Source organism: Thrips palmi, unplaced genomic scaffold, assembly GCF_012932325.1.
Source record: "Thrips palmi isolate BJ-2018 unplaced genomic scaffold, TpBJ-2018v1 HiC_scaffold_2, whole genome shotgun sequence".
Lineage (NCBI taxonomy): Eukaryota > Metazoa > Arthropoda > Insecta > Thysanoptera > Thripidae > Thrips > Thrips palmi.
In genome coordinates, this window is record NW_023144629.1 from 3,049,309 (window position 1) to 3,074,605 (window position 25,297).

General features: G+C 56.3%; 1 protein-coding gene across 1 annotated transcript; it reads right to left on the reverse strand.

Moving 5' to 3' along the window:
* Positions 1–78: 78 nt before the first annotated feature.
* On the reverse strand, positions 79–24,963 carry LOC117646897 (translational regulator orb2-like). The gene is made up of 8 exons (XM_034388208.1): positions 24,511–24,963; positions 13,217–13,273; positions 9,319–9,357; positions 7,117–7,311; positions 6,717–6,829; positions 6,366–6,576; positions 5,961–6,253; positions 79–5,822 (listed from the first exon to the last, which is right to left on the reverse strand). Exons 1-8 carry the CDS (start codon positions 24,635–24,637, stop codon positions 5,706–5,708), a joined length of 1,152 nt encoding a protein of 383 aa, XP_034244099.1. The 5' UTR covers positions 24,638–24,963; the 3' UTR covers positions 79–5,705.
* Between the last annotated feature and the right edge of the window lie 334 nt (positions 24,964–25,297).

Here is a 25,297-nt window from a genome sequence, read left to right on the forward strand (position 1 = left end):
TGCTTCTTTGCCCCCTCCCTTCCACTATCAATTTGAATTTGGGGTGGGACGTGGGAAATGGAAAGGAAAATGCAGAGGTTTGTTTTTTATGAAATTTCACATTTAATGGGTACATTCAAAAAACATGAAGAGTTGCGAGTCCAACAAACGAACAAGGATAAGATCCCCTGGTACAAGTACGTACATGGTATAGTTAGGAAACTGGTTATTCATATGTAAATGTCTAACAGCAAGCCATACTACAAAACTGTGATAAGAATGAACTTACAGTTTTATGGGATTAAGTAGAAAAGTGATAAAATATCAACCACATCACAAGATAATTAGAAGTACTAGATCCGGCCACTCACCTAGTGCTTGTCAGATCTCTTCCTATCTCACAATCTTACAATACAAAGGGCACATTCAGAGCAAAATGGGCATAGAAAGTGGAAGGAAATTTGTTCACTTATTTATTTATTTATGGACCAAATATTTAGATCTACTGTGAAAATCACAGGACCAAAAGTTCAGGCATACCAGGGGAACAGTAATACTGTTGATAGATAATTGCCTAAGATTCTAAGTCAAAAAAATAATGAATTACAATTTCTATATTCCCCCATAACTTAATGACACAATTTAAAACTTCACGCTCTTTGAAAAATCCGAGACGTTATCTTGAATTGATAAGAACACAGAGACGAACTAGTTTAAGCACCAAAGACAGAATTTGATTAACATAGGACATACATGGGTGCTAACACATTGAGTAGGTATAGAACATATAACACAGTGGGAAAGCCCTTTTTTATCAACACACTCACCCCAATGTTAAGCATTTTTCTCTTCTTGTTACTTTCCTTTACAAGCAACTTAGAGATAAAATCGTACTGAATACCTTCTTTCCTTCCACAGTGTCCATATTTGATGGGACACTTCCAAAGAGTATTTTCCTATCACAAACGAATTAAAAAGGTCAAAGATATCTCTAGACAAGTTGCAGTTCTCAGTGCAATTTGGCTTTTGGAAAGAGAAATGCCAAAGTACAAGGCCATTATGTATGAGAGAGTCATGAAATGCAATACTTTTCGCCATATATTGCAGAAGAGAGAGAGAGAGTAAAAAATGAGGCGACGAAATACAATCTTTTAGTGTGAGTAGCGTGTAGACAAAATCAGACAACCTCACTGTCACTTTAAAGTATCAAATGGGTGTCAAACTATTTTCCAATAGTAGTAAAAATTCAGGCATGGTCTAATGTTCTAATTTACCTTTAGCCGTCAGAAATATGAAAATAGATATTCTGAGATGCTTTCAAGATCACCTGCCAAAAGATATGCTGCCCTTAATGGTCGTTATCTGAATGCAAGGGCTCCTGCGGAGTTATAGAACATTCATCAGATGGGGTAAAAGAGTAAAGAATATTTTACTAAGACTTCTCCCACAACTTCCATGCTCTTAGCAAACCAGGGAAGAGGGGATCTCATTTAACATTTAACATTTTGTCATGCATAATATTAACACAAATGTGAAAAACGTAGAAAAGGATTCAAATAACTAAGTAGGTCATTAAAGCTTTAATATTTCTAAAAAGATGTAACAAAATCTGAGGGAAACAGCACACTTATACAATAAATAATAAAAACACAACTCAAATGTTTGACCACAGGGTCCAACTCTTCAGGAAACAAATAAAAAAAGAATAAAAAAATATTAGCTGCACATTCTGTTTTAACAGAAGCCGAATCAAATGGTAATCAACACTGATCATTGTTGCAATGTTCAATATTAAAAACATTCTATCTTCACACAGCATAAGAGTGGCAGAAAATACATTCTAGTAACAAAATTTACTCAAAAGTTTACAAAAAAAATACTTATTCTGTGACGAAAGCAGAGGTGAGAAGAAAACACAGGCAGACCTCCCAGCGACAAGGATGTGGTTTCTTAATTAAGTCTATTAGAAAAAGAAACTCTGACTTAGTGGGTATGACTTTTTTAGCAAATCTTATGAGACATATTTTTCTCTCCTCAGTCGATTGAGGTGCAAAAGAAATAGCAAATAAAATCAAACATCCAAAAAAATTTCATTACCAAAAGTTACATAATATAAATGGAATCATCACACTGGAATATAATATTTAAGAACAATTTCAAGAAGTCTTATTTAAAAGAGTTAAATATATAGTGCTAACGTTAAATAAGTTACCCAAGGCTACAAAATAATCACGTGTAGATTTTTGTATTAAATACGGCTATCACATTACAATAAAATGTTTTTGTTTGTTTCTTCTTTTTTTCATTTCCTTGAAAATCATAGTACAATACATGCTATTGTAAAAAAGATAATAATATATTAGGCCAGTCAGTCATCAAGAAAAGCCAACCAACTGCCCTGACACATTTAAACATTGCTAGCACAGTCATTAGACCGGCCCCCGACCTGCATGCCCAAGAGGCATGTAACACAGAAAACCATAAAAACACAAACTCCCCAATACACACACTCAAAAAAATAATCAAAAAACAGTGAAACAAAAACAACCATTCTCTATGAAAGAAGTAAAAACGAAAAAAACAACAAAAAAGAACATGAAGATATTCAGTAAGATCTAATAGTTTATCAAATTTCATTTGTAGAACACACGCAACTAGGACATATGTAAACATCAGTATAAATCTTAAAATCTCACAAAGATCTACATGAGTCAGGAAGGCATTTTAAAAGATCCTTGCTGGCCCTTTTTTTTACTTTTTCTGTTTCTTTTTCCAGAAATTGAAATGCAGAAGACAGACTGCTGATAGACCTCTACTGATGGCACCAAATGACTGAAAGATAATATATTACTTTGAAAACCTTGAGCTACCAGAGCTTGGTTGGATGTAACAAAATTACAAAGGCTTTAAACAAACAGTTTAGGTAGGAACAACTCAAAATACATAATTACATGAGGCAGATCACATGAGCCCCACTGATGATGACTAGAAAGCTACCCACCCGCCCAAGGCACAATACTGCATCTTGGGCAAACATATGAAAGAACTAAATTCACTGACAGGCTGAAAAAATGGGCCGACTACACCAAACACTTTGGTTTCTCTGGCACAATGCTCAGAAACTAACACCGAATGCAGGTGATAATGACTACGAAAAATGTTTCTAATTAAAATTTAGATTCTATACATTTACCATTGTTTTCCTACATTTAACATTTATGAAAATGACACATCTATATACACACACTCAAATGGTTTAAAATTGAAATATAAGACAGGTAAAAAAAATGTTTATATGCAGTTATGTATACATGTATATATAATACATAGAAGTCTGCTTGCTTAATGAGCAAACAAAGGTGCCAGAAGTTTCTTGGATCAGTATCAAAGATTTCACTTAGAGTCATCTTTGGTATGGGGAATCACGTGTAATCATTCAAAAGACACGAAAATAAAGTTAAATTGCTATTTAACGTGAGCAGTGCGGATAACAGGCTGGTCCACCCATTAAAGGGACTGCGTAAGTCGCTGGGGATATGCTGACCCAGTGACATACTGCCCCTATCCAGCGCAGTCGAGTCACAAGGATAGCTTGGCTCTGCCTCCACCACACTAGGAGGAGATGCACACTTTCCATCACCATTGGTCTATTACATCAGACACAAAAAGGGAAGGGTAAAAAAAACCTCCCCAAACAAAGAGGAATACAAAAATCTATATGAAAAACACGACAGTAGTAGATCCAAACATTCATAGGCATACATATTATAATAAAATTATGTAAGGGTATCAGTGCAAAAGAGCAAAGTGAATTACATTATAATGTTGCTAGGTATCACACATAAGAAATAATAGCTAAAGTAGTTGTTTGACTTCTACATTGCCTTCTCGAGCCTGTGGCAATAATAAGAATACCCAGGCTGACCAGCTTTTAGATTTGTTTCAAGCCACCAAAAGCATCTGCTCACTACAAACACGTTAGCCATGGGGCTGTAAAATGCTGCCAAACCAACCTTGGTTCCAGCCAAACCACAGTCAAACTGACTCAGAACACTTTGGCTATAAACTAGTATCCGTTTCACGAAAGGGAAATTAAATTCACCAAGTTGGGAGAATATCACATGGACAGAGGCAGAACGGTGTCAAAGTATGACTAACACTCTCAATAAATTTGTTAAAAATTGCAACAAATTAGGCTAAAGCTCGCCTCCATTAACATGATTCTTTCCCCAAAGTTAACAACAAATCCCGTGATAAGACTGGAACCAATGAACACATACGAATTAGTTATGACACAATTAAGTGACAAGAAATTGCCAGCTTATGACTAACTGGTTGGCAGCCAGACAAAGGAGATGACCATACCAATAAACTATAAAATTAGAACAAATTATCAAAAATTCATAAGAGTGGGTCTCTTTTTTTCACTCAATAATAGCAACACTAAACTTGTGGTAAGTTTTTTGTGAATGGGGTAACTACAGGGTGCGTGTGCTTGCATTACATTAGTTTCTCTGCCAATCCTTTGTTACACTTATACACACTAAAATCACCACCAAACAAATTTTAACACAAAACAAAAATTAAGAAAACGAAACATGAAGCAAGACATTAAATGTCACTTGCTTTGCTGAGAAAGCTTCATTATGTACAAAAATGAGACCCAAAAAATAAATATGGAAGATTAAATTCTTTATATGGAACAAATTAATATTTTGAACTAATGGTACTTCTTTCTCTTTCTTTTTTTACAAAAGCCTATGTACACCTAGAGGAAATATAAAAAATTACAAAGATTAATAGGAACTTCCCACTCTTTGGGAGACCTAGATCAAAAAAATTCTTTGGAAAAAGGATTTGGCGAAAACAATTTGCATAGGAAATTGTGCTATACTCAGTTCATATGCACAAATACTGTCCTATTTCCAAAGGAAACCGAAGACGGACTTAAACAAAATCTGCCTTAGGAGAGGCACAAAGGAAGGTAAACTAGACAGGGAAATTGTACTGGATGTACTTGGGCAGCAAGAATACTTCATTCCTTCCAATCATATAAAAAAGTAGATCAAACTATTCAATTAATATTTACATATACCCTGAGGAATTCATAAAAAAAAAAAAAAAATTTGAAAAAAGTATTGGCAGAGATGCTAAGAATTTGCACTATGAGATGGCAATTGTAATATGCACTTGTACAAAAAGAGCGAAAGGGGGAGAAACACCGAACAAGCACACGCTGACTAACAATATAAAAATGACTAAGAGCACTCAATCGTAGCCATGCCAGAGCATTAATTTAAGAGCTCGAAGGGGCTCTGAACTATCACACAGGCACACGTATGTGCACACAAACAGCTATGCTGCAAAGCGAACTGCTCCTCCACTCGAGGAGGGAGCAGCCTCACACTCTACTGATGCTAATCATTGCCTACTTTTGCGTCTTACTTATTTTTTTTTTAGTAGATGCATATGCTCCAACAGTCCAGTGTCACGTACATTGCGAATATAAATTTGCTACATTCACACTGGTGAAGTAATCCACTGGACTGGCGATCCAAACACATATCTGTATGCTGATATATCTATATATATATAACATGTATATATGGGTCAACAAAGGATGCTAGAGTACTTTGAATTAACAAACGGTCCTACAAATTGTCTAGAAAAGTGAGGCGCTGGCTCCTTGCTGGGTAGCAAGCGTAGCAAGCCCCCATTGGCTAACATTAACACCAGCGGAAGGGCACTGCTCGGGGCCGGTCGGCGCCTTCCTTCACCAAGGGCTTGTGGAACTCCCTGCCGGGCCGCGAGTGGATGGTCGCCCAACAGTGCTCGCAGTAATACTGCAATCAGAAACCAGAGTGCCCGACATTAGACCCCAGCCCTCCACAGTTATAGAGAAAATATAAATGAAGAAACAACATTCAGCTTTACTGAAATTGCAAACATTTGTGGGTATCGCGTCAGATGGCCCAACTGACCTGAAGGCAGGTAACGTTGGCGCAGAAGAAGGGCGCGAACTTGCCGCCGCACCGCTGGCCCTGGCACTCGTCGCACATCTGGTCGTCCAGGACGTACGGCTTCACCTCGACCCGCTTGTCGATGTCGCCGTGCTGCAGCTGCACGAAGCGCGCGCTGATGGCCGCGATGTAGCTCTGCTGGTTGCTGAACGCCACGCGCCCCGCGCCCTTGGGGTACTTGAGCTCGGGGTCCGTGTCGATGCCCGCGTAGCACACGCCGCCGTACAGCCTGTCCATGATCATGGCCAGCTCCACTGCAAACAGACAGACAAGTTAGAACACACGGTAAAAAATTTCGTTTCGGCCGCCTCCACCGGCCTTCTGGCGCACTGTGCGACGGCCTGGAGGCGAGCCTGGAGGCCCTACCTGCTTTGAGGGGCCGCGGCACGCCACCGACGAACACCGTCTTCCGGGGGTCGAGGGGCATGGAGGCGTCCAGCACGAAGTCGGCGTCCGACAGCCGCCACGGCCGGATCTGCACGGGCTTGTCCTTGATGGTGGGCGACGACACGCACAGGTACAGCTTCTCGTCGTCCACGATGCAGGCCTCGATCAGCTGCTGCACCGAGCTCTCGTCCTGCAGCACAAGAAATGACGTCAGACGCGCTCGAGCGGTTGGCGACACTGGTAAAACAACGCCCTGAAGGGCATGACACACGTCCTTTACGGGCGTGATGATCAGGCAACCCCGTAAAACAGAGACACTCCGAGACTCACCTGGAAGAGCAGGAAGGCGTATCCCTTGGGCGGGAAGTAGGACTTGCTCTCGGCCTTGTGCGGCCAGTCCACGACGAGCGGCCCGAACCGTCGAAAGCTGGCGGTGATTTCGTCTGCAGCACCAAGAGAACAAGGACATGATGCAGACCGTGCTCCAGACCGGCCGCCGCACAGTGGGCCAGAAGCCCTGCGCAAGCGGCCAAAAATCTAGACGCGTTTTGAGCTCCAGAGTCGCTACATGGGACTCGAACAGAACGTAGGACTCCATCAATGGATTGCTCTCCGAACGAGGAATCCACCGGTGGAGTCGCAAGTTCAATTCAAGTCCTGTTCAGCGACTCTGGAGCTCAAAACGCGTCTAGAGTCTTGATCGCCTGGACAGCACTCCGTCATTACTCACCCTCGTCGATGTCCGGCGGCAGGCCTCCGACGAACACTTTCCTGGAGAACCTCTCGCCGGCCTCGGAGCCCGCCACGGACGGCGACGCTCTGGACGGCGAGGGCATGCTCTGCGGCTGCGGCAGGCCGGGCGTCTCCGACAGCATGGCCACGGGCTCCTCCAGCAGCGTGTTGGGGTCCTCCACGTAGTACTTGCCTGCGGGAACAGGAACGACGAGGTTGACGTCAAGGGTTGCTCCGGGGAAGCGTCACCGCACCGTAAGGGGCCACGCCGCCCGGCGGGTAGGCAGTCCCGGACGCAGCCGTGCCTGACGGGACTGCCTACCCAGTGACCGTAAGGGGCCACGCCGCCTGGCGGGCAGGCAGTCCCGGACGCAGCCGTGCCTGACGGGACTGCCTACCCAGTGACCGTAAGGGGCCACGCCGCCCGGCGGGCAGGCAGTCCCGGACGCGGTCCCGGACGACGTCTCGTTGGGGACAAACCAGCCGCAGCATGCTAGTACCAAACGTCAACCGAAGCCGCCGCAGGGGCTGCAATGTTGCGAGCGTCTGAGAGCGAAACTTGACAAGTTTGTGCGCTCCAGCCCCTCCAGCCTCGCTCCTGCCTGCAGGCTGGCTCCGCCAATAACGCGGACGACAAAGTAAGAGAACACTTGAACCGGTCGCGCCGCGGCTCCCTCTCGAGAATCCTCACACCCACCCTCTCTCTCTCTCTCTCTCTCTCTCTCTCTCTCTCTCTCTCTCTCTCTCTCTCTCTCTCTCTCTCTCTCTCTCTCTCTCTCTCTCTCTCTCTCTGGCGACCGACGCGTCCTTTGTGTGCACGAGCGGCGTCAGGGCGGAGAGAGGGAGAGAGAAAGAGAGAGGGAACAGAGAGGGGGTGGCGCCGGGGAAGGGGAGCGGGAGGGGAAGAAGAGGCAGCCAGGCCCAATTTGCACTTTACGCTCCAAATTCAGCAGCGCTTCAGCGACTGCGTTTCCCGCACGCGACTCGCTCTGTCTGCAAGCAAACTAAACTGGGTGCGACGGACAGGACAGGGGCTGCTGCTGGCCTGCCGACCTGCTGGCCTGCTGGGCTGCTGGGCCGCGGCCCGGAAGCGGGACAGGGGGCAGGCACAGGACTCTCTGGTTTCAAATGGAGGCGCTGGGTCGGGGACGAACTGACGAACCGACCGCCGGGCTTTTGGACCGCCGGGGCTGCTGCCACATTCCGAGAGTCGTTTTCGTCGCTCTGTCTCTCTCGCACCAATCGAGGACGCCCCACGAGTGCGAGAGAGACAGAGCGACGGAAACGACTCTCGGAATCAGTCCAGTCTATGCAGCGGCGACAGACAGCTTTGTCACCCGAGTCGCTGGAAAGCCCACCCTTCACCAGGCTGCGCGAGGCTGCGGGGGCGGTGTGGTGGTCGGCGCCCACCCCACTCGCGACCCGCCCCGCCCCGCCCCGCCCCGCCCCGCCCCGCCCCGTTCCGCCCCGTCCTCGGGATGTTACAGCAGAGTGGAGACCAGTTCGGCTGGCAACAACCGACCGGGGGGAACCGCGGGGACTTTGGCGGAATACGGCTTGATTTTGGGAGCCAGAAGCCGCAACTGCGGGGCCGCGGTGGCGAGGCGGGACTCGCAAGAGTTACACCAAAGTTGGGCCGCGCCGCACGCGGCGTGTCTTGATGCTATAAAGTTCCATTTCTCCTTGTTTGTTATCTGACGGATAACGGACGGTGCCCCCCCCTTCTCTCTGACTGAAACCGAGATGTCGCCAGGCGGGGAATACGCAGTTTCCATCGAGATTTCGACGAAGGTAGCTACGAAAACCTCCCGGGGCCCTTCGATACAATATTTGACATAGTAGTGACAAATTTTGAAACTTTAAAGAATTTTGGCAGAGATTTGAAATTTTCAAAATGTGACTGGGTTGCGTTATTTTTATCGCAAGACTATCGGCCTTTCCACGGCGACTAACATAGTCGTGAAGAATAGTGAAGTGTACAGGTCGGACACACTTCTTGAAGCGTACAAGAGCTCCCTGTCTTCTCGTCCAAGAGCAAAAAAGGGGGAGGGGGACATTGATTGTCTTGAAGCGTCTTGAAGAGCGTAAAACTTCATTTTAGTGTCACCAGTGTCTTGAAGCGTAGCTGCACGCTTGAATGAAAACCGCGCTTTGGTTTTACCAGTGTACGTTCGGAGTACGGCCAAGCGTGCGTGCTCACCATTTAATCCCGCAGCGATCTGCGGCGCCGTCCAGTCACCTGCAAAAACAAAAGGCCGAAGTCAGTTTCCTTGGTCAAGCGCATGAGTTCGAGAGAGAGACAGAGCGACGAAAACGATTCTCGCAATCAGTCTGCTGGGGGCCGCCACAAAAGCTCGACCTAGAGCGACGAGGTGAGTCGATAAACCCATTCAAGGGCACCTAGATCGACATTGCTTCCCTAGAGATGACGACTGAGCAGCCGCGGGACGTGTAGTTTGAATTCGAACCACCAGTTGCATGATCCGATTCGATCAAGCTCGAGCAGCCAATTCGAACGAGCTTCGCTTTGCGAGTTGCGAGTCCAAAGAGTCTCTGTACAGTCCACTCGACCCCACTTGAATCCCTCTCGAATTATTCCCCCCCATTTGTTATGGTTTTTTAGACGTGTTTTTACAGTGGCCCTTGCGGGCCGACCGCAGACCGCTTTGGGGCGTCATGCTGCGCTCTGCTTTGCACGTCCCCGTCGGCCCGCCCGGCGCCCGGCCCGGCGTGCTCGGCTCGCTCCTCTTGCGGCTCGTGGCGGCCCGGCGCCGGCTCGCCGCCACCGCCAGCCGCTGGCCCGGCTGGGCTCTGGCCGCGCCGCTTGGCTCGGCACGCGCCGGCTCGGCTCCTGACAGCGCCGGCACGAGGCTGCACGAGGCATCGCGGAAGGGGTGGCTGCCGGGCGGGCCGGGCCAGCGGCAACCCCTCGGCCGGCCAGCCAGCCCGCCAGCCCGCCCTAGGACGAGGAGGCAAGGACGAAGCAGTCTGTAGGGCGCCTCCCCCTCCCCTCCCCTCCCCCGGCGGCTCGTGCCCGCCTGGCCCGCCTGGCCCGCCACGTGGAGTGCCGGTCGTTGGCCCCGGCCACCACCCCTAAGGGTCGCACCCTGTCGCACCCTCGCGGTCTGGCAACGCCGCCTCGAGGGTGCGCGGCGGGGAGGGGGAGGGGGAGGGCGGCGCGGTCAGCCCGTAAGGCAGCAGCGTGCACTTCGCGCAGCGGTGCAGCGCGGCGCCTGGCGCATCGGCATGCACCCGCTGCACTCGCTGCACTCGCTGCACTCGCTGCACCCGCTGCACTCGCTGCACTCGCTGCACTCGCTGCACTCGCCGACCAAGACAGCGACACTGCCGCCGCCGGGAGGCTTTCTAAGAGTTCGAGGCGCGCAGACGGGCAGCAGACTGACTCCGAGACTTCCGTCGCTCTGTCTCTCTCGAACCCACACGGGACGCGCCGCGAGTGCGAGAGAGGCAGAGCGACCGCGAAAGCGACTCTCGGAATGAGTCTGCACGCCCCGGGGCCAGACGGCCAGCTGTCAGCCTCCGCATACTTCCTCCTCGGTGGCAGGACCAGCCCAGCCGCTTCACTGTGAAGGATCGTCCCGCCGCTCTGTCTCCCTCGCTCCGGGCCGGGACGCCCCATGAGTGCGACAGAGACGCCGGAAGCAGGCGGCGGCAAGGGCCTAAGGGCCGTAGGGTGGTCCACAAAGAGCCGTGGCGGGGCGCGGGGCGCGGCCGCCGGTCGAAACGGACCGGCGGCGTTTCGCCCGGAAATGGCCACGACGGGGAGGTGAGGGGGAAGGGGAGGGGGGACGCGCGTGGAAACGAAGGCTCTGTCCCGGCGGCGTCAATAATCCAATTGGCGGCCACGGAATCAGGTTCCATTCCAGCGAGCTTCGGGACTGTCTGGTCTGGAACGGTAGCGGCAGAGTCGGCAGAGGTCGGCCACTGGCTGCGAGGCGGGTAAGAAGAGACGGCATCCACCACGGCCTCTACCACGGCCTCCACCAGGGCCTCCACTCCACTACGGCCTCCACCACGGTCTCCATCACGGCCACCACCACGGCCTCCAGCGCGCCGCGCTGCCGAGCCCCATTCATCTCCCTGCGCTTCCTCTTCGCACAGCCTCCTCCCTCCACTCTAGATCCGGCCTCCACCCCTTCAGGGGCTGAGTGGTGGGCGTCGCGCGCGTCGTCGCGGCCAAGGGGTGACAGACGAGGTGGAGCGCGGGGGTGGAGAACGGGAGTGGAGACGAGGCCGTGGACGGAGGCCGTAGACCAGCGGTTCCCAACCTTGGGGTCGCGACCCCGAATGGGGTCGCGAAAAAATTTCGAAGGGTCGCGGCGAGGTGGTTGGGGTCGCCTGGGGTCGCGACTGTTTCCCGGCTGGCAGAATTGTTCAAAACGGTCGAAAATGCCTTTGAAAACTCGTGTTTTGGGCCGACTTTAAGCAGCAACTGCGTCTGATCCGAGGCGGGCATTTTGCTCCCTCAACGGGCAGTTGGTCTTTGGACCTTCCTTTAGCATGCCTTTGTTACGGAGTGCAATTATCAGTCTTAGTTTGGGAGCAGTATTGTCTCAAAGTTGGCCGAAACGCTCAGAAATGTCTATGAAAAATCGTGTTTTGGGCCGATTTTAAGCAGCCACTGCGTCTGATCCGAGGCGGGCATTTTGCTCCCTCAACAGGCATTTGGTCTTTGGACCTTCCTTTAGAATGCCTTTGTTACGGAGTGCGATTATCGGCCTTAGTTTGGGAGCAGTATTGTCTCAAAGTTGATGAAAACAGTATAAAATGCCTTTGAATGCCATTTTGATCCACTTTGAGACAATACTGCTCCCAAACTAAGGCCGATAATCGCACTCCGTAACAAAGGCATGCTAAAGGAAGGTCCAAAGACCAAATGCCCGTTGAGGGAGGACGAGATACCGCCTCGGATCAGACGCAGTGGCTGCTTAAAGTCGGCCCAAAACACGACTTTTCAAAGACATTTGTGGCCGTTTTGATCTACTTTGCGGCAATACTGCTCCCAAACTAAGGTGGATTATCGCACTTTGTATCAAAGGCATGCTAAAGGAGGGGTCGCGTGGGGTCGCGAAATTTTTCCTGGGGGTCGCGGAAATTTTTTGTATCAAATTTGGGGTCGCGAACCGAAAAAGGTTGGGAACCGCTGCCGTAGACGAAGGCGTGGAGACTCGGAGAGGCGATCGCGAACGCCGCGAAACCGAGGCCGTGGGAGACAGGAGGAGGCGGGCGGCTCAAACGCGCCCAAACAATCGGCGGCGTTGCCAAATGGCTGCAACGCCAACGCCCCAATCGGTGCACTTGTTACAGCGGCGCTGTGCCCGTCGCCCCGGTCGGCCCTTCGCGCGTGCTGGCTGGGGGCGGGGGTGGCGGCGCGGGGGTGGCGCTGCGGGGGCGGCGCGGGGGCGGGGTGGCCGCGGGGGTGCCGGAAGTTCCGAAGCGACGTTGCCAGCGTTGGCGGCCGGGCTGGGCCGGGCGGCCTGACGGGTCGACGGCCCGGCTCAGCCACACTGGGCCACACGGGGATGATCCAGGGCCGGAGAATACCGGATTTCGGAGCCAGCGCGGCCCACGCCAGCGCCGCGCCCCCATCCGGGATTTTTCAACGCTGGTAACGCGTGTAACGTACACGCGTAGACGAAACTTCCCCATGCATTCAGACCAGAAATTTCTAAATTTCTTAACTAAGACCTCTGAGTTCTTCCTCGACCAGTTCTTTGAAGTAAAAATGAAAATCTGAGTATGAAATCCCTGAACCGATGTCGAGATGTAAACAGTAGACCACAGGAGGGTGTAGTACTTCTCTTACCCTGTACTTTTCTACCTAAAATCTAGAGAAACTGAAACGGTGCCAGGCCAGGGCGCTCCGACAGTTTCTCCTGACATTTCGCTCCGACTTGGCACCGCAAGCTTTCCTCTTCGACCTTTGCGACTGCGGCTGCGTGTATATTTTGCCTACCTACAGGGGCATGTGATGCTGGTTGCCTATTATATGAGGCGTTTAGGGAATCTCACAGGGGGGGCAATCGCCCCTTCGCCCCCCCCCCCAAACCAAGAGTCCCTCTGCGAGCGACACTCACCAACATTGTGTAACTGGGCGAGGGACTGGAGTGTGTTGGGACTGCAATTTAAGAATCCTGGAACAGAAACAAGACGCGCACATTAGCCAGGGCACAGCGTATGGGGCCGTGTGACACTGCCCTCCATCCGAGTCGACGCGGCTCCGCCGAGGCTCCGCCAGGACTCCGCCAAGACCCTCATCATTCAATCTTCCAGGCGACTTCCTGCATGAGTTTCCACGGGGCACGGCCGCGGCGGCGAGGCGAGGCGAGGCAGCACGCGGGCCTTGACTTTGAAACGAGACCGACACACCAGCAGACCGGCGGCGCGGCGCGGCTCGGGTTAAACTAACCGGCACAATGGCTGCGCGTTCTCCCCGTTTTACTCCAATTTGGTTTTTGCAGTGCACACCCGCGCGGACCACCCAGCAAGAATGTGGCGGCGAGGCTTCGCGTGGCGGTTCGAATCATTACCGCCGCGAGCGAGTGACGCGTGGCCGGCCAAGCGCAAGCAGCAGATTCGCTGGCAGACACAGGCGGTATGCAGGCGACCTCGCACTCATGGGGCGCCCCGTACAGGTGCGAGAGAGACAGAGCGAGACTCTCGGGACCAGCGTGCAGGCGGCGCGGCAGCGGGCCGTGCCTGCCGTGCCTGTGCCCTCCCCGGCGCTACAAAATTAGACCAACAACATTACGGACAACCTCAGGAGGCTCCTCTGCTCCTCGGGCGACGGCGCGACCCATCCCCATGCCCGCCACCACCTCCGCTCGCTCCATGGCGGGGCTTGGCGGGGCCTTGGCGGGGCCTTGGCAGGAAGTCCCCGGCACAGCGCAGCCTGCCCGTCAGCCTCAACCCCACAGAAATAAACGTCCGTCCGGCTGCAGCGCGCCCGCAACTCCACCATTGTCACCGGTTTGAGTGTCTTCTCAGTGTGTTGGTGTGGGTGGGTGTCCGCTGTGCGCGCGTGCCTCGTAAACGCCGTTACGAGTGGCACGCGGAGGAAGAGCCACCAGAAATTGACTTCTAAAATAAAGTCACGGTCGTTTAGAAGGTAAAATCCGGGACTGGGGGACTGGATATCGAGTTAACGGGGCCTTCCATGCCGCTCCACTGTGCAACTCCACTCCTCCTCCTCCTCCGAAACTCTCCCACTGCAATTAGCAAGGCGCCGATACGCAATAACACACACAGGCATGCACACGCACGCACGCACACACACCACACACTCGCACACCGTCGCGGAAGCCCCTGGAGCGGCGCTTGAGACTAGCTGCCTGGACGCCCCTCCCCGGGCCTTGCCGGATTCGATCGGATGCCACCGGAAATGACGGCACAACCCCCTGGCAGCCCGGAGCGCGGATAGCGCCCCGGGTGCTCTCTCCTTGTTATTGTTTTCCAGGGAGGGCAAACAAAAACGCAAACAAAAACAACAAAAAGGCGAGGATGCGGGTCCGCTGCCTCGGCTGCCACCGGCAGCGTGCGCCCCAGCACACTGAGAGTCGTTCTCGTCGCTCCGTCTCTCTCGCACCTGTACGGGACGCCTCGTGAGTGCGAGAGAGACAGAGCGACGAAAGCGACACTCGGAATCAGGTCTGGTGCGCCGGGCCGCCGAGGGAACGTCGACGGCAAGGGTCACTCGGCGTCCGCGTCCTCACCGGTCTGAATAGCGCGAATAGCGGCGCGGGTACTGGGGGGGGGGGGCAGCCAGACTACGATCAAGCACCGGGCGTGCTTGCGGCCAAGATAAAAATACGCCCCGACGCGCTCCCCTGGGGTCGTGGCGCGGAGTAGCGGCAAGAAGGGCATAAGGCAGCATGTGTGCCCACGCCGCGCCACGCCACGGACGCACATGCTAGCGACGCAGGCTACGCACCTTGGACGAGAGGCTTTATTCTTACCCTACGCGTGCGTGTGAGTGAGCGCTCTAGTGTGTGTGTGTGTGTGTGTGTGTGTATGTGTGTGTGCGCGTAGCGTCCGAAGAGGGGCCGAGCGCAGCCTGCCCCGGCCTCGGCCCGGCCTGCCCCAGGCTGCAAGGCAAGGGAAGGGGTTTCACAAAAGATTCAACATAAGAGCCTTATTCCGAGGTCTCGTCTCCTCCGGCCCGTTTGTGTGGCGTCGTCGTCGCCTGGCGTCGCGTCGCGGGGCGGGGCGGGGCGGGGCGGGGCGGGGCGGGGGCGGCCAAGCCTGGTCGGACGTCGCCAAGAGCGTGCCATGGGAGGGGGGGGGGCGTCGTCGGGGAGAGGAGAGGTCAGTGCCGGCAGCGGGGCACGTCCCTAAGGGACGCGCGCCTTTCGACCAACATTCCGATAATTAAAAAGAACGCGAACGAACACAGACATTTTCACCATAATATGGAGAATCTTCACTACAACATTTAGAGTGCGGCAGAAAACTTTTCCGGTGTGGGCCAGGGCCAAGTCCAAAGTCATTTGGAAAATCCAGGGAATGTCAAGTCACGTCCGTAACGTGAACCTTGGAGTCGCGTCCGTTTGAGTGTGACGTGTCACTTTCCTGGATTCCTATGGCGGAGTCAGTGACAGGAAAGTTCCCACGTCGCTATCAGAAACAGCCGATGAAGAATCTGCACACAGCGCACGCTTTCCGAAAAACAGAAAAAAAAACCGGACAAATAATTCGTCCACTGTTTTTTCCGCCAAGTGTGCGTATTTTGTGTATTATCTCGCGGGAAGCCGGGACGCCCGAGTGCAACTCGATGATAAGATTGGGAGGAAACTTGGCGATAAAAAGGGGGGCATGGCACAGCCATCGCCACGGCATAGCCATGGCATAGCCAGGGCATAGCCAGCAGGTCAGCGCCGAACGAGATCGACACGACACTGCAGGGAGAAAACGCCAATCGCGGGCACAGTGTGCTGCAGACTGAGATTCGTTGTCGTCGCTCTGTCTCTCTCGCACTCATGGGGCGTCCCGTAGAGGTGCGAGAGAGACAGAGCGAGACTCTCGGCATCAGTCCGCTGTCGCCAAGTCGAGTGCTCTAGGCCGCACGCCAAAAAAACAGGCCACACTTGACTCACGCTGGGCCAAATAGCACTCGGTGGGCGAGCTAGGCCAGCTAGGCCAGCCAGGCACCGTACCAACTGGGGAACTGGGGTAGGGTCGGAGATAAGGCAACCAACCAGGTGAGCTACATGCCGGCAGCATCGCTATGCACTGTAAGAAAAACAAAAACAAAAAAATCTTTTCTTTTTGTCACTGTAAAAAAGACCATTTTTTTCCGTTTTTGAATTTTTACAGTACAGTAGTGGCCGGGGCCATGTGCGGGACATTTGAACGGACGAGACAAGTTTGCCAAGCTACTTGAAGCCCGAAGCCAGTAAGACCAGAGGCCTGTCCAACAATGCTGGCACACACACTGACCACACAAAGTACAAAGTGTTCCGTGCATATAATTATGCAAGCAAAAAGCTCGTGCTCTAGGCGCTCCGCCCGAGCGCGGCAAGGCGGCAGCGCGTCGTGTACGATTCCGTCCGTAATTTATGTACATTCTCTGACGTAACGTTGCACAATGAGTCAGTTCGCATTACTCTCCTTGTAAAACGCAACGCCGAACCGCGTTGGTGAAGGTTGGGCGCCCATGCGCGAAAATTAAAATTCCGCAGACAGACCTTCTTTTTTCTTAGAGTGTAGTACACACACACCCTTTCCTATGAGCTCGGGCGAGAGCATAGGATGCCTTGCAAAAGTTGACGCAGCGCTGTGTGTGTGTGTGTGTGTGTGGTGCACGTGTGTGTGTGTGTGAGGGTGTTTGCATGTGTGTGCGTGAGAAAAGTTAGCGCGCGCCACGCTTATAAATGAGGCGGAGATGAGGGGTCGAAGCAATTTGCGTTAGCGGCAGGAGACTTCATCCAGGACCAATTTACGTGCTTTTGCTTATCAACGACGGTTTCTCCGCCGTCAACTTTTTCCGCAGCGCTCCTTCTCCATCTCCTTCATGAAGTTCCCAACAAACTTCCACCGTGCACCACGACCACCACGACCACCACGACGACCAACACCACCACCAACCACGACCACCACGACGACGAAGAGCTTGAAGAGCAATCCATTGGTGGGGTCACACGTTCGGTTCGAGTCCCATTTAGCGACTCTGGAGCTCTGCGCGCGTCTAGAGTTTTGGCCGCCTCCACCGGTCTTCTGGCCCACTGTGCGCCGCCGAGGCCCCGCCAGCCTCCCTGCCTCCGCCGAGGCCGCCAAGGCCCCCACCATCCATATGCATCAGCCACGGCCTCGGCGCCGCGGCGGCCCGCGCCACTCAGGTACGCCGCGGCGCCGTGGTCAAGTCATACGCGGCAATAGGCAATCGCTTCGAGAGGAGCCGCGCGAAAAAATGAAACGAGAAACGAGAAAAAAGCAAGGCGAGGAGACGAGAGGACGCGGCGGGGTCGATTGTTAAAAGTAACTGTCGTCGCTTCGAACTGCTTCGAGTCGTTCGAGTGCTTCCTGAGGCACTTCATCTCCAAAGCGGCGCGCGTCCGTTCCCGGTCACGTTGACATGGAGAGCTTGCTGGCTGTCTGGCGTCCCATGGCTCGGCCCATGGCTCGGCCCATGGCTCGGCCCATGATGTAGGTCGCATTGCCGGCTGCATAGACTAGTCTCATTAATATACTCATGGCAGTCGGACGGACTGACGGAGCACTGTGAGGACACGCCATGACCGACAAGTGACAAGAAAACACGAAAAGTCCTGGACGAAACAGTGGCGGATCCAGAATCCAGAGGCGGCCCGGGGGGGGGGGGGCAAAACCCCCATTGCCCCCCCCTCGGGACCCGCCACTGGGTCGGAGGGCCTCGCCGTCTAGTGTCAATGGGCCTCGGCGAGCCGATCGAGGACAGGTGACCCGAAAGGCAGAAAAAGAGAGAGACAGGGACCTGCCGGTACCTGTGATACCACAGCGACGCGGTGGGATGACTAGAGGGTGCAAGCGAGACGGCGGCGGGAGGGCCTAGTGAAACAGAGTGAAACAGCCTGGCCTTGGCTGGCACGGCACGGCACGGCACGGCACGCCGCGCGCAGACAGGGCCCCGCCGCCATGCCGCGGCTCGCAGTTGTTGTGTCACACGCCCTCCTTCCCCTCCTCCGCGCTCCGACGCGCTGTTTTGGTGCCGCGAACGCCCAGCCAGGCCCAGCGCAGCGCGGCTGCAGGTAGCCTCAAAACACGACACAGGCCGACAGACAGACAGGCAGACAGACAGACAGACAGACAGGCAGACGGACAGGCGCCGAGCACGTGACGAGGGACGCCACCTGTCGACGAAGTCACGCGCACTTGGCGACCGCGGCAAAGGATTGATTCAAAGCCCAGCGACGCGCGCGCTTTTGGCGCGTCCTTCTCGCAGAGTCGTTTTCGCCCGACGGCGGCCGACGGCGCGGTGGACTTCCCCGGCGGCGCGGTCCGCGTGGCCCGGCCGCCACGTGCGCAGGCGGCGGCAGGCGGCGGCAGGCAGGCGGCACCGATGACGTCGACGCCGACGTCGTCGCCCCGTCGACGGGCATGCCGCCGCCAGCGCGGCCGGACGAGGATGACGGCGACAGGATGACGGAGGGAACGAACTGCCACTGCAGCAGACTCGTTCCGACTCTGTCTCTCTCGCACTGAACATTCTGCTGCTTCTAGTGTATGCACAGCACAGCGGGACACGTATGGAAGAATCGATATGCGGTAGGACGTTTTCAGCGGGAAATGCAGACCGCCACTGCAAGGCTCCCCCCCTTCCCTTCTGCCCGCTCCAGAGGCATCCATCTGGAAGGATTTCAAGGCGGCTGGAGCCTGTGGAGCCGGCGAAGCCTGGAGGCTGCCTGGAGGCTGCCTGGAGGCTGCCTGGAGCGGGCCGGAGCCAGAATGTCCACAAAGACTCGGCAAATCTCCCAGCCTCTCTCTTCGACACAGTGGGAGCGCCGGGCGCAGCCTTCGCACGTGGCTTCATATCGTAGCACGCACACACACACACACGCACAGAGGGGCGCATACTCACAGACACACAGACACGCACGCACACACGCGCAGGCAGTCACGGACCAAGGGGCCTGAGCGGCACACTGCTAGCGGCCTACATTCGCCAGTTAGTTACGCACACATCCATCTGCGCGCCGCCAACGATTCCAACCGAAGCGCGCTTTCGTCGCTCTGTCTGTCTGTCTCTCTCGCACACGCGGTGCGTCCGCCGCAGCGACACGGCTGTGCGAGAGACAGACAGGAGTTGCGCCTAGTTGCGCACGGTGGGTCACATCCGCGGGGCGTCGAGCACCGCGATGACTGGCGAGGACGCCGAGCGAGATAGTGTAGGCGCGGAGCACGCGAAGCACGCGGAGCAGAGGCAGCGGATGGAGGGAATTGGAAGGCGGAAGGCGGCCAGCACGACATGCAGGCCGTCATCGTCATGGAGAGGGTCGCGCACTTCCGGGCCGAACGCAAAGCAGCTCATTAAGAGCACCACGCGGCCAGGCCCTACAGCCGGGGCGGGGCGGGGCGGGGCGGCCGGCACGCGAGTATGGCACAGCCTCCGCACCTCGCGGCGCGGCGTGGCGGCTCGCACGCGGCACATGCATGGCGACATGGCGACGGACATACAGTACGCCAGAGAGGACGTCCGGTGCGGGGCGTCTTCGCGCCTCACGGTGGCGGAGCCAGATCCGTCCTGCAGACTGATTCCGATAGTCTCTCTCGCACCTGTACGGGACGCCACGCCTTCGCTTCGGAAGGCCTCGGCGGCCATGTGGCTGGCGGGTCGCGGCCGCCAGACGCAGACACCCCTCCGCGACGGCGGGCTGACCCCCCGAAGGCACGCACCCCACTGTCCGGCCCGGCCCGGCGCCCCACGCCACCAGAAAACAAAAAGCAGAACCGAAAAGGGCAACAAAACGCGAGAAAACGTTGTTCCGGGCGAGGCGGCCGAGGCGGCACCAAGATGAAAAGGCTTTGCCCGGGGATCGATCCCGGAGCCGCGGCGGTAGGCCCTACGGCCGGCGGGGCGCGGGGCAGCGCGGTGCAGCCCAAGGGGGAGGGGGAGCCACCCCTCCGTCGGCCACTGCCCAACGAGTCCAAGGCGTAAACAGCCGCCGCGGCGCAGCGCTGCGCAGCCCTGGCGGCGTTCAACAGCGTGCTGGGCCCTGAGCACGCCGACGAGGCCGAGCAGGCCGAGCTGGCCGAGCTGGCGGGGGCACTTCGGAACCGAACACTTTATTGAAAGGCGCGCAGTTCGGGCTGACAGGGCCAGGGGCCGCCCCTCGGGCTTCGGGCCTCGGGCCGCCCCGGCGCCATCGAGACCCTCGCGTCGAACCTGCCCCTTCCCTCCGCCGCGCGCCGCCGCGCCGCCCCACCCCGCGCAAACACGGAATAATTCCACTGGAAATGAAGGACACTGTCAACACGGCGCGCTAAAACGTTCCTGTTGACAGTCGATAACGAGAAAGTCGGAAACGAATTGGGGCAGAAAGTGCGTGTGGTACATGCCGACACGTGTGTCCTTGGTGTCCCTGTCCGTGCCGTCGACTGGCCGCGGAGGCTTGACACAGTGGGTCAGGAAGACCGCGGTCAAAATCCCGCACGCGTTTTGAGCTCCAGAGTCGCTAAATGGGACTCGAACTGAACGTGTGACCCCACCAATGGATTGCTCTCCGAACGAGGAATCCATTGGTGGAGTCACACGCTCGTTTCGAGTCATGTCTAGCGACTCTAGAGCTCAAAACGCGTCTAGAGTTTCGGCCACCGGCGTCGGTCTTCTGGCGCAGTGTGCTTCGGCCGCCTGCGGTTATTTCGGCCGGGCTTTCCTTCCGCCCTGCATTGAAATCTAAGGACGCCACGCCTGTCCGAAGTTACCCACGACCCACGACCAAGTTACCCCAGGTGGCCGAAGTTACCCCAGTTGACGGCAGCCACGTGGCCGCCGCGCTCCAGTCGAGGACGGCGTCGGACTTAGCGGGGCCCCGCCAGCGTGGCCGGGGCCAGGCATGCCGCGACGCGGGGCTGCCGAGAGCAGATAGCCGGGCCCACTCCGAGTGCCCCGTCTCGCTCGCACCCACAGGGGGCGGACCACGCGTGCGAGAGAGACAGAGCGCTGCTAGCCTGCTGCCCTGTTGGCGGCCCTGCAGGCGCGCCAGGCGCGGTGCTAACAGGCACACCCACACCTAGCCGCGTAGCCGCCGAGGTGGCTGACCCCGCCTCGCTGATAAAACCGCATCGTAACTGAGCCACGTACGAGGCCGAGGCCCAGACCCAGGCCCAGGCTGAGGCACCACACTGTTTGGGGTCCGCGCCATCGGTTACAGCGTTCCAGCTTGAGGGAGACGCACGGCATGGCGATGATGATGGGGCCTGCGCCCCCGCGTCGCCCCTGCGCCCCGCTGGTCCAGGACTTGCAGAGCACCCCCTCCCCCTCCCCATCGCGTCGCCAGGCGTCGTCCTGTAAGCCTGCCGCCCCCGCCTCCCCTCCCCTCGCGCGACGAAGTGCTGAACCAAAAGGCCTGGGTGGGTACCCCGAAACGCCCGGCCGGCCGCCACCCCCCGGCATTGCACCGGAGGCAACGACCTCCCGGTACCCTACCCCTGCTGCCCCGACCCTCCCCCGACCCTCCCCCGACCCTTCCCTGTCCTACCCCTACCCCCGCCACGCCCAACGGCAGTACCGCCCAGCGGGGAGGGCGCGCAGTCCCCCTGCAGCTCCATTCAAAGCCCCAGCCTCGCAGTGCTGCCACGTGAGTAGCAAAAAAACTCCCGCTATGCATCAGTGTCGAAAGGGTTGCCAACCTCAGCCTGCCCACTAGGCAGTGTCCTGGCATCGCCACCAAGAAGCATAGCCCAGTAGGTAGACTGAGGTTGGCAACCCTTCCCACACTGGTGGTCATTTTTTGCACTGCCTCACACCCTCAGCCCTGCGGGCTGGGCCGGGGCCAGTAGTCTGATTCCGAGAGTCGTTTTCGCCGCTCTGTCTCTCTCGCACTCCGTCCCGTGTACGTGAGAGAGGCACAGGGACGAAAACGACTCTCGGAATCAGTCGGCGGCACCGGCAGGTCCTTCCTTCGTCGCCTTTGGAGACAAGAGTGCCATTTTGCCATTTTGCAGTGGTAAGTGCCATTCGCCGCTAATTGCCAGTGGCGTTACGTCTCCATCGTCGTCGTGCTAAACGAAGCGTTGAGAGGCTGCCTGCCTGCCTGCCTGCCTGCCTGTCTGACTGTATGTCCGCCTGTCTGCCAGTCTGTCTGCCTGTCTATCTGTCCGCCCGTCTGTCTGCCAGCAACGGCACTAGTGCTCGGTGCGCGCGACCAGCAGAGCGGCGCAGAGTTGCATCACGCGCGCAACTTTCGTCCGGGAGAATAAAATCGGCCGCCACGCCCCTCACCGCCAAAAACAAACATGAAACACGGATTCGCAGTCGCAAAAAAGAAAAAAAACAGCTAAAACGGAAAATGAAAAAGAAATTTTGCTTGTTTGGAAACAACACGCGGCGCGACATATTGTCGTCACCCTTTTACTTGCACTGGGAATGTCTGGCTCTGACAGACGCGCTCACTCACACACCTCTCTCTCTCCCTCTCTCTCTCTCTCTCTCTCTCTCTCTCTCTCTCTCTCTCCTCTCTCTCTCTCTCCTCTCTCTCCCCTCTCTCTCTCTCCCGTGCACCTGCACCGCATGCACCGGCCTCCCAGTGGAGGACGCCCGCCACACGTGTTGTCGTCTGGGAATCGATGGCTCCGGTCGATACTAGACTAGACGGCAGGGTCGGCCAGGCCGGCCCGGCCGGCACACTGCGGCGCCGTCGCCGAACCTCGTACGTCACCGCCAGCGAGTGAATGAGTGAGTAAAATGAGTAAGTCGGTGCGTGAATGACTGGCCGAATGAATGACCGAATTAATGCACGAATGACTGACTGGCTGGCAGGACGAAATCATAGGGCTGAATGACTCAATGAACAGCTCGACGGACGGCTGAATGAATGGCCGAAGGTTAAATGACGGAATGACTTGATGGTTTGCGGGATGACTGACCGATGACGAAATGACAAGATGAATTCGCGGAGTGACCAAATGACTGGATGAATGACGGCATGATTGAATGATCGAATGAATGAATGAATTGCGGAAATGACTAGATGCATTGCGAAAAGGCGCGAAAAGGACTGAATGAATTGCGGAAATGGTCAAATAAATTACTGAATGAATGCCGAGGTACTGCAGCAGTAACTGAATGACTGACTGGCAGGAGTAACCGAATGACTGAATGAATGACAGAGCGACGGGATGAATGAGGGAATGAATGAGTCGAAAGCCCTCCTCGTCCTCGTGGGCGCGTGCCCGCCACGCCACGCCAAGCCAAGCCCGGCGGCCGGCGGGGCCGAGCGAGGCAGGGCCGAGCGAGGCAGGGCGCATCCTGGGGCGCATCGCATCGCATCCCGCAGCCTTCTAGCCCTCTAGCCCTCTAGGCGGCGCGCACTTGCCAGCGATCAATATCACACAGCTGCACCGCCGGCACCGCCGGCCAGCAAAGGCGGTGTCCCTAGTCAAGGACGCCCTGCCCGGCCCTGCCGCTGCACGCCGTCGATGGCTAGACCCATGGGCGCCCCGCGGCGCTGACGGTCATGGCGGTCATGGCGCAGTCGGCCAGAGACGCGTTTTGAGCCCCAGAGTCGCTAAACAGGACTCGAACCGAACGTGTGACCCCACCAATGGATTCCTCGTTCGGAGAGCAATCCATTGGTGGGGTCACACGTCCCATTTCGACTCAGGAACTCGAAACGCGTCCGGGATTTTGGCCGCCTCCGCCAAGTTTCCGCCGGTCTTCCGGCCCACTGTGTGGCGTTTCGCGGCTCGTCACTGTGATAAGGCACACTGCAACTTTGTTTCAATCGCGCCCTTTCTGGGGCACGGCAGGTATCGTAACAGGGTCGCCCTGCCGCGCCCGTCCTGCCGCCACTACTCGGTGCCCCCTCCCCCCCCCCCGTTCCTTTGACGGTGTTGGCCAACTGTACAGTGCAGGGGACGGGACGTCGTCGCGCGGGGACCAGGGCGACCGGGGCCGCGTGCAGGTGGGCAGGCCGCCGCGGGCCGCCGCTTCCTGGACGGGGACGTGCCCGCGGCCCCGCGCCGCCACCGCCGTCCTCGTCATCGAGCGCAGGTCCGCGGCGCGCAGCGCGCGGGGGCGCCCGCCGTATTTTCGTGGTGCATGGGGCCCGCGGGGCGCCCGCGCGTCCTGGTGGGTCCTGGCCGGCCGTCCTGGCGGTGAAGGTGACCCCGCGCAGGGCGCCGCAGAGGGCGGCGTCGTCGGGGACCTCGGCCCTAACAGTGTGGCACCACGCCTTACCTTTGGCGGGCTGCGCGGCGCCCAGCACGCCGACGCCGGGCGTGTAGTTCCAGGGCATGATGTGCTGCGGCACCGACACCGATACGGGCGGCTCTGGCGTGGGGGCGGTCCCGAACGCTCTGAACATCACTGACTAGGGGGACTAGAATCAAGTCCCGCCGGCACACACAGTGAAAATCTTGGCGGCGAGGAAGTACAAAAAGGAGGCGGAAAAGTCAAATCAAACACAGTGGGCTTGGGGCGGCGCTAGGAGCCCCTCGGCGACACGCACACACACACACACACACACACACACGGCACTGGCGACTAGTTTCCGGTTTCCCCGCCACGTTTTCCCGCTTCCGGCGATCCGTTTCCGGATTCCCCGTTTTCCTCCAGTCTTCTGCGGCGTGCCTGGCGTGCCCGTCGCCGCGCCTCGCGGTCTGGATCGACACTCGGTCCGCGCTGCGCCGCGTCCACGGAACGACTGGCACGGCCGGGCAGGCCAGGCCGCCAGGCCACGGCCAGGCATGGCAGGGCGCCTCGCTGCCAAGCTAGCGCCGCGGCCCGGGGGAGGGGGAGGGGAGGGGGGAGAGGACCGCGGGCCACAGCGCAACCCGCAGAGCGCAGCCCGCGCGGGGGTGGGAGCGGGGCTGGCGCACGCTATCAACTCGCCCTTGCCCCCTCCCCTCCCTCCCTTCCCCCACCACCGCCATAATCACGGGGTCTTTGAGGCGGGGCGCGGCGGGGCGCGGCGGGGCGTAAGGGAGCGCTTGCAAGGTGCACCGCTTGAGCAATACACAGTGTC

Coding starts and splice junctions, on each gene's coding strand:
- LOC117646897 (XM_034388208.1), bottom strand. CDS start 24,637: ATGTTCAGAGCGTTCGGGACCGCCCCCACGCCAGAGCCGCCCGTATCG. Junction 6,830..7,116: donor GCCGCCGGACATCGACGAGG/GTGAGTAATGAC, acceptor TTGGTGCTGCAG/ACGAAATCACCGCCAGCTTT. Junction 6,577..6,716: donor ACGCCTTCCTGCTCTTCCAG/GTGAGTCTCGGA, acceptor CTTGTGCTGCAG/GACGAGAGCTCGGTGCAGCA.